This window comes from Opisthorchis viverrini (assembly GCF_000715545.1).
Source record: "Opisthorchis viverrini unplaced genomic scaffold opera_v5_56, whole genome shotgun sequence".
In the NCBI taxonomy this organism is placed as follows: Eukaryota; Metazoa; Platyhelminthes; class Trematoda; order Opisthorchiida; family Opisthorchiidae; genus Opisthorchis; species Opisthorchis viverrini.
In genome coordinates this window covers 1,737,929-1,747,549 of record NW_008751713.1, presented here as the reverse complement: position 1 = coordinate 1,747,549, position 9,621 = coordinate 1,737,929, and the positions used below count along the sequence as shown (strand labels likewise).

General features: G+C 44.8%; 2 protein-coding genes across 2 annotated transcripts in view; one reads left to right on the top strand and one right to left on the bottom strand.

Moving 5' to 3' along the window:
- T265_03825 (hypothetical protein) overlaps positions 1-7,889 on the top strand; it is a gene marked incomplete at both ends in the record, with an annotated part of 13,368 nt that extends 5,479 nt beyond the window's left edge. The window contains 2 exons of the mRNA XM_009168396.1: positions 2,614-2,876; positions 7,776-7,889. Of these exons, the coding sequence (XP_009166660.1) occupies positions 2,614-2,876; positions 7,776-7,889 (377 nt within the window). The remainder of the gene's footprint in view (positions 1-2,613; positions 2,877-7,775) is intronic.
- The window catches only part of T265_03823 (hypothetical protein), a gene marked incomplete at both ends in the record, with an annotated part of 23,565 nt that continues 17,721 nt past the window's right edge, over positions 3,778-9,621 (bottom strand). The window contains 2 exons of the mRNA XM_009168394.1: positions 3,778-5,242; positions 5,528-5,896. Of these exons, the coding sequence (XP_009166658.1) occupies positions 4,193-5,242; positions 5,528-5,896 (1,419 nt within the window). The remainder of the gene's footprint in view (positions 5,243-5,527; positions 5,897-9,621) is intronic.

Sequence of the window (9,621 nt, the reverse complement as noted above, 5' to 3'; positions counted from 1 at the left end):
GGTGTGAGCAGGGACGGTTAACAGTGCAATAAGAACCGCGCCCATTCCTCTATATGAGTAACGCGTGGGTGTTTGAAACAATACGAGGGTAAGCACCCATTCAAAATAAACGAACGCAACTGTCAATAGACCATGATATGTACCAATACATTAGCATGGTGGACCTGTGTACTAAAAGGTAACTCCAGTGTATGCGGTAAAATAAACCAACAATTGCTCCTTATAGGGCAGTCTTGCTCTACGTGTATCAGTCGGTATGTTTCATCCTAACTGTATATTTGTCCCAATATTTACAGATAGATTACATTCAAAACCATGTGTTCAAAGTGACTGTCGAATTTCGCTTTTCCCAGGGTTTCCTTTTCTAGAGTAGTTTGTTGAAAACAGGCCAAAGACGTCAATCCAAGAAGGAAAAGGACTCTACTGTCAGACGGCAGATTTCGAATATCACCATGGGTTCTAGTTAACATTACTACCATACGCAGTGTCCACAAGCCCTGATGTGAGCGTTTTGCATCGTCGGAACAGCTTATTAATGATGGTAGTCCAGAGCCACCATCGGAACTCAAAACTGTCTCGAAATGTGACTGCTATTCCACAGGATCAGTCAGAGGACCTCCGAATTCTCAAGCGGACGAAAATGCTCGCACTTCAGTGACGTGCAGGTATGTGCTCAAGTCTCGGGACCGTCGAACCAGGAAATTCTGTCATTCCTACAATCTGTGACATTTTCCAAAGACAACTTCCCATCTAAAACTACGAGACATAAATAATATCACCGCACGTAACAGCTCAGGACGTACATTAAACTGAAAACTACCATAATGGTGCAGTCCTCTTGTCTGGGAAAAACAGGCTAATGCAAAAAAGGATATGAGCGAGAAAGGATGGAAAAAATTTGTCATCTGGAATAATGAGAGACTGCTCGACCGTTAAGGATAGCAACAAAACGATCCACACTTATTAGTGCACCACATCTAGAGAGAATCCTCCACAGTAGACCATTATTTAGGTCAATTCGACCAGCTTTCCATCTGAATGGGAATTGCTGCACGATGAAACCCTGCAGTGAACAAGGGGTTATTGTGCCGCTCTAGAAGAGGTTAGTTTCATCATGAAAGTCGCAAATGAGAAAGACAAAAGTTCCACCCCCCCCCAACCACAGACACACAAACACGTAACGATCGCTACTCAATGGGCAACATGAGCTCGCTGTTTGAATCAAAACGTTTTCTTTGGCCGGCGTCATTTACTGGGTCGAACTATTTCCGCACATTAGTTTCCGCCGTGAGAGGTGACATCGGCGGACGGGCCATACTAGACTGTTGGATTACACTCGCTGATAGCAGCCCGCAGGCTCAAATCGGACAAGCATACCAACATTCATACCTAGCCCCACCACGACCCATCGTATTCCGAATTATGCAGTTGCCCATGAGTACGCCTTCTCAAAAGCAGTCATAATGTCCCCAGACGTGCCACCTAAACAAAACTGGCCCACCGTGACACCTGTTAACTTGTCTCATTCATGCCAGCTAATTCGATTTATGCAATTCGTCCGCAATTCGACATCTGGGAACCCTTTGATTCTGCCTAACGAGGACCCTATGTGTAGCGCTCACAATCGAGGGTCAACAGTTTATCTTCTGAATGAGTGTACAATAGTGAGCACGCACCGGAAGAAGTATTGCATTTAGTAACTCGGTGTTCCCTCACTTATTTTCACGTGATCGTAACGCGGAGTGAAGAAGAAAGTCTGAAGCTCTGGACGATCTAAAGAACACCACCCTGTACGCGATGTTAGTAATCAAGCACTAGAAGTGAAGTAAGTCATGTACGACCCTTGTATTCTGACCTTCAGTAGAAAGGGAATTGGCAACTTCGGGAGTGTTCTGTATTGAAAGGGCCGAGACGGCTGTGATTAGAGGGCGAATTTACTGACCGGAAGATCCGTGGTTCCAACCAGGCGTCTGCATCTCGATTTATCCTGTCTAGGTTTGGGAGGCAGTATCACAGCCCTCGTGCTTCCTTCGGATGGCATGGCAGTTAGGCACCGAAGAGTGCTACAGCTGAAAGATTTTCTCAGCCACAGCTGAACGGTTTTGAAATGTACTGTGTCTAGGCTAGGAAACTACCGTGTGTTCTCGACAACTCATTCTCAGGTCGACTGCCAAATCAATAAATTATCGTTTCTGCAGCCTGCGAAAAGCCTTTAGAATTGGACAGATTTAAACTGCAGCGATAGCGTTCGTGATATCATACGATGGAATACAACGTCCTTCGTGTCTATGGCAGTTGCGTTGTTCCTGACATCGCCCTCGCACAGATTAAGAGAGATTATCAACCTTAATTTGGTGAGTCACCGTATTGAGAAGACGCACCACGTAGTCAGCCGGAGCTCTGATTTTTCAATTCAATTTTTCGAGTACGTTACTAAAATTCTGAGCAGATGTACAGAATGTTCACTTGCGTGATTGACAGGTGATGCAAGTCAAGTTGTACAATAAAGTTGAATTTGTATCAGTGTACCCAGTAGATTTGTCCCCAAGACTGAGTTACTAGTTCGCGAGACCTGTATAGCTCGTCTAGGAGCTTCTTTCTATTCATTATTAGGAAACAAAATAATCGCGCCAAGACAAGACAAGCACTGCCCAAGCGCAAGTGGATACCAACTCAAAGAAATTCGTAAATGCCTACAAGTAAACGAAACTGTGAGTGGTTTGGTGTCCGTGGCACAGATTGACCGGGAAGTTCTAGCAAGTAGGGCATCGATCGCCGCAACCATGACAACTACTGGATCCCCGCCGAAATGTCAGGCTAGCCACACAAACTGCTTTGGCACGAACATGTCCGTTTGTTCAGATGTGATAGTTCAGGTGCGTACAATGTGCGCTGATGCGGTAGCAGTGCAGAATAAGTTCAAATGCGAGTACGCCCGAAGAGCGAAACTGTAATCTAAGGTTTCCGTGATGTAGACCAACCAGAATAATTAGGCCACGTCAGGAATTTTCAAAAGATAGTCATGTGGTTAACAATGCACTGCCTGCTTTGAAAGTGAGTCCCACAAATACCGAGGGTTTTCTCAGACTATGAGCTTGAGATCAAGAGGGTCTACCTTCAAAATGGACTCCAGTAAACATCGAAGTAGGCGGAGACAGTCTGGGTAACAGAAAATCCCACAAAGTAACGGAATACGGATAGATGGCTAGAAATCTCACTCAACGGTACTGGTTTATCCTTTCTTTACCTGGTCGGTTGAACCTGAGACCATGTTTTTGGACCAAACTCCAGAAGCGTGATCAGAAGGTTTGCATAACTTCTCGGGAGGTTCATCCCAGGATCAGACAATGCGGTTGACTCTTCTGAACCCTGCTAAGCTGTTGCAAGCCAGAGCGAAGAGCCTGTATCTGGTCCGTTTGAGGTTCCTCTCTACACTACGTGAGAACCAGATAGCAAACTCTCGGAGTGGGAAAGATTATTAGTTTCACAAAAAAGACTACTAGATTTCTGGAGCAACATGAATTCCTGTGCAACGCGATCCTTCCATCGGCCAGTTAATATCCGCGACCTGAGACATGGTAATAGATATAAGATAGTCATTAAAACACTTGATTGTTTGATAGGGTTTACGCGACAACCACCGACCAAACTCTAGCAGTTATCCTAAGTCCGCATCTTATTTAATTGCAGTCATACAGAATAAGTTCCTCAGCGCAGTGAAAACTTCAGTCACTCAGAATACGACTATCGGCACTGAATACACAGAAAGTAAGGGGCGAACAAGGGCATTATGCATTTTAAAGTGACCTTTACAAATATACACTGAAGAGATTGAGCCCACATTAGAGCATAGTGGACAAAACAGACGGGAGACCAAAGTATGAGGGAAGATGACCAAGGGGAACGTACATTCCACGGGATGTTGTTCGCTGAGAAGCAACAAAACACAAGTGGCAGATAGACCATGGCAGGAAGTCAGCTTTGGAAATCATTTTCAGTGATGAGTAAGAGTGATTATCAACAAATTCAATAGCATGCTTGTCGTCGCAAGAAATGAAATTAATCCCTGAAGAATGGGTCGAAATAACATAAAATGGAAAGTAACTTCCACTTCACTTCCAGTTGCTCCGCTATTAACTTGCAAACGGAAAGACTCGAGGTTATGGGAACTGGCCACCAAGTGGCGTTTGAGCTACTCCCACAAAGCAGCCACGTTTCCGTGATAGGTGGAAGCTATTGGGCCACCAGCTGTGAAGAGACGTGTACCAGAAGGATCATATTCATGGGTGTAAATGGCCACCAACCGACGATGAGCAGACAGACTAGAATCTGAAGGAAGATTGGACAGAAGATCAATCAGAGGTATATTGACCGCAGACGCCTGGGATCTAAAGTCTGTAGAAGGTAGACGCCAATTGGTGGGTTCCATTGAAACTTCGTCTTCTCCACCCTCTTCATCTCTATCGTCTGAGTCATTGGATTGGTCCGGTGGCTCTTCTACTTCCTCCACATCATCGCCACTCTCACTTTCGCTGTCATCCGCTAGCGTTGGAATGGGATCTGCAATTCGGTCGAGGGTTTCACTGAATGGTAATTGCCTACGTCTTGAAGAACCGGCGAGAGGAGCATAATCTTGCTGCTGTTGTCGAGTGTCTGGATCATTGCTGACGGACGAATGAAGGGTAGCAAGTGAATACATAAGTGAAGGGAATAGCCGACTGCGTAAACCGTACAAACGCTGCTGCCTGCGGTCCAACCTAATGCGGATATTGTTTGACCGTATGGGAAAACTGCTGGCACCGTGAATCAGTAGTTCGGGGGTCAAAGCTGAAGTAGGAGGGGGTGGATTGGAAATTGGGGTTCGCCAACCCGAATTGCTGATTCGTGAAAACCAGCTGGTGTCGGACATTGAAGCGCCGCTAAGTGGAGTGGGAGTACTGGATTCGTCGTTGACACACACGTTTGGTTTAACCCAACCGGGCCCTATTTCCAAATGTGTAGGTAGATGCTGACTTCCACGAAGGTCGTAGAAATGAACTTGACCATTTGATGATCCGTAGGAAAGCACGTCACCCGAGAAATTCAGAGAGCGCACACCGGACACAGCTAATGGTGGATGGATACAACAACCACTTGCGCTGATCGGATCCGAGCACCGGATATCGAAAAGTATCACGCAATGATGGGTAGCGAGGGCAACGCAATGGGGTTCGGAGGGCCACCGACGAAGAGCGACGGCTTCCTGTAAAACACAAAAAGATCAGTTAATATGGACCGCATCGAGCAAAAACGTATGTTTGTACCCAAACAGTGAGAAATTAAGTCACATCAATAAAGGTTCTATACACCCAAAAAGTGAATTTCCAGTGGCAAGAAAATTAGGGCAAGCTAGGCAAGTAGACCTGGACCAAATCATTTTCATCTTTGAAAGTAATATCAGCGCCATGCAAGCCCGTACCAAAGAGACCTAACTTCATGTTTTGGGTGTTCTCATGCAACAGAGAAAAATCTACGATACTACACTGACCTGATAGGCATCACGAAGTGCTAGGGTGAAAATGGGTTTCGTTTTTTTGTCTGACCCCATTCGGATAGCGTCGTAGAGATATAACCGACGTGACATAGACACAACAGTGAGCAAATTAAGTGGAGGAAGATACTCCAAGGCCCGATATCGGTCATCAGGAATGGAAGAAATTGCGTGGCTCACTGGTCGGTCGATGCAAGGCGTATGAACTGTTTGTTGAGAATGCACACTTGAGCTAGGCGAACCGAAATGAAGGTTGTCACTATCCATCGGAATACGCCACAAAGCCAGAGAAGAGTCTCGTGAACAAGATGCAAGGTAGGTGTCATCAAGCCAACGCAGATCAAAAACCCAGTCAGTATGGCAGTCCTGTCGATAAAAGAATAAATGTAAGAGAATTGAAATGAACGGTAAAACATAGCAATATATGGTGAATCACGCTATTTTTGGCGGAAAGGCAATCTAGCCTACAAAATATGTAACAACTGGAACGTATATAAAAACAACTGTTAGTAAGGGTCCGTCAAGAACGGAGCATAATACTTATCGATAGTAAAAACTAACTGTCAACCGCAGGAACACATCAGAATGAAAATGAGCAGAACAGAAACAACAGCAACATCAGAAACTCGCAATCCAGCAAACAGCCGATCATTGTCTACCCGCAAAGCAGAGGTGCCGAATGGAACAGGTGTTCGAGATATTTCCAAGCAATCATCGCTCATTTTGGAAAGTGATCAAGGGTTTGGAGAAGGAAGCTTCGGGGCAAGTTTTACGCCCATAATCCTGTTCTCACGATTGTTTTGCACCTAGTTTCATCCACATTTGTTTCAAACGCGAAAGATGACGAAATTGGAGATGTCTGACCGTTCCTTGGTGGTGCGCGAATTGACTTAATTCGTCAAAGTGTGGTCAAGACTTATGCAGTTGCCAGCACAAGTGAACCTGTCTACAAACTCAAGTTCCTCATTGTGGAGTTTCAGATAGGAGTAGGAAGCCCTGAAATAAGACTACATCATGAGGATGTAAAACGCAGGGGCCATTTTTGAAGGTTTATTTCAAGTGATTTGTGCGTACACATAATAGCCGAACAGCATAACAATACCATCTACATACTCCAAGTATACTAATCGGTCTCCAGATATGATTTCCATAGCCAGATTCTCAGTCCCTTAGACACTGCACCTCAGGAGTGTGTCAGCAAGTAAACTAAGGAAATACGGGGCATACTGGCGAACTCCAGTGGTCGTGAGGAAACTTTCCAGTAGCTCACGGCAAATTCTAATGATCAAAAGAAGGGGATTAAGAAACAAAAGAACTCGAAATTAAAGGGCATTCCTCGTTGGCCAAGCATGTGTATGGGAGCCTATAATTTCACGGAACCCAAGGCTCAGTTGAAAGAAAAGTGCCGTTTGGTCGGAAGTATGCGAGACACTGCTTAAACACTTGAAGTAATGAGATGTCGCTATGGTGCCCTAAGTATCGGGTTTTTCTCGATGAGATCAAGCATAACAGCATTAGCAAAGCTGGCAGCCGCACTACAACTGGGTAACGCGTATAGACCCACAAATAAAGGCACAATGAATGATTCGCCCATACATTTACTTTCGGGTTTGTATTTGTATTTGGGCGTGGTTGTGTGGATCGATTCATACGCTGGGAGCGGCTTTGCCTGTCTAAGTCGATGTTGCACCTCGGCTTCGCCAAGGTAGATGGCCGATCAACCACATGTAAAACGATAAACGAGATAAGGTTGACGCATCAGTGGTATGAGCAATTAGTGCGAGACTCAGGGTCACGTATAGGTACAGACGGTTGCTACCACGTTTTGCAAACAGATACATTCATGTATATGCTACGCTAACCAAATATCGCATGCTGGATGATACCTTATTAGTACTGGATACGACAAAAGTTCGGTTAAATGGCATTGTGAGTTGGAGCTCAAGACTTAATAAAAATTGGATTGGAGACCAGATTTTCAACAGTTTAAAGGCGATGGATGCGAAAACTTACGCTTCATAACACACTTTTTGATGCAAACCCTTTCTTTATGCTACTACTCGTTGACACCAGGGAAAGTGATCTAAGTTCGCTTCCTAGGTAACATGCCTCTTTAATCCGGCACCCTACTTGGTGAGAATCCATCCTTGCGTACCAAACTTTTTATCTGTACTTCTACTAGAGTAGCCCGATCATTGAGTGGATACTTTGTGCGTACCTTTTGCTCATCTTTATAATTTTACAGAGGTCTACGGTTGCCGCATCCAATTCGACACACAATATTTTAATGGGTTTAATTCGCATTGCATTTAGCTACACTGAAGAAGTTTTGCACATTTTAGCACAAACACGATGGTAGATAAACCAAACATGAAAAGCACTTCGCGGGGACATACTGGCCAGACAGTCACTTGGGATAACGAATATTCACTATGAAGCCAAAGTCCACAGGCCTCCAAGTTGGCTCGAATGTTTCGAGGACAGACATGTACATTTGCTAATTTGGACAGAGTAATGAGTGTAGGGCTGACATTTAATGAAGAAAAGAATGCTTGGCGAAAGATACGAACTAATGTAAATGTCCGTTATCAACAGATAATCCATGATGGGCAATCGATGTATTTACGGGTATGTGTATTTCACCGACTTCGGAACAGCGCCATATATGTCAGTGTCTCTGTCAACACCACTTCAGAGTTTTCTGGGCCTCAACAAGGAAGCCCAGAAGTTTCTATTTTCCCTAAGTTAGCGGTCAAGTGTTTAAGGTTACTTCACCACAGTACTGGTTGTTCACTCCTTCGTTTCTTTTGGTTGTGCCTAGCACATGTGAACAGCGCGTGGAAGGGTGGACGTTGTGGTGATATATGTAAAACATGACGTAATCAATCTCACCGGTGTATTAGAATGATGGTATCTAGAGGTGGGCTGAACTAGCCAATTACTTTTTTCATTATTCATTCGATATCCCACCACTGAGGAGAGCAATATTATGCAAACAACGGCTTTCAAAGATTGATAGTCGTTGGATGTCTTCCACACGAGTCGGCCGAAATGGATGCACGGTAGACCTGTAATAATAATAATCATCAACAGCATGACATCAGTGTTCAACACCGATGCTTCACTGTAAACAGGTCCCTCAACCGAAAGACTGATATCATGCCGACGCCGACTCAAACCTAACTATTACCATCCGTAGAGATGCCTAGACCCTCACAAACGAGGGATTCAGCAGTGTCCAGTTATTACCAACCTATCTTGCAAACGAGTGTGTTCGTTGCGTGAAACTTGATGTTCAGGCAGAATACATGATTGACGGAGACTGGAAGACTGCATCCACCTGATAAGTTCAATGAAGGATGAAACTATATGTGGACTGTCGACGAGTTTTGCATAACCATACCGGTGATGTTTTCCGTCAAGAAATTTGAACACTTGCACAAGTCCAACTGACGAGCCGACTCGCCAAGTTCTTGGAAAGGTAGACCTCGATGGAGGCCTTAAAAGCAGTGTACATCTACTGAAACCCGAAAATCTTGTTCAAAACAGGCGCTTTCGGCACTCGGATGACTACTGTCTATGTGGACGCATTATCAAGCAAATAGGGTAAGTCCGCATTCGATCGCCATGGAGTTCCTCCAAAGATTGCAGGTTATATGGGAGGGCTGTACATTAAATAATCGTTTCACCCTTTCAAAGCCTAGCTACCTTGCTACACATTAAATAATCGTAACACCTTTTCAAAGCCTAGCTACCTTGCCACCAGAAGGAAGCATGCGGGCTAGGATACTCCCAGGTTGCCCAAGCCTAGACAGGGGAAGTAGAGATGCAGAGGTCGGGATAGAAGCACGGACTTTCCGGTCAGTAAATTCACGCTCTAACCACCGAGCCATCTCATCCCACGGAATGACTGTGTCCAAAAATAAAACAGCGGTTCAGGTCACTTCCTCCTCATCATCATCATCATCGACAGCGTGATATCAGTGTTCAACACCGATGCTTCACAGCCGCGCGGCATAAGTTGCAACTGCATCAAAAGCGTCGCTCTCTTAAATGCTTGAAAATGTTGGGGAGACTACCTCTAAATGAAC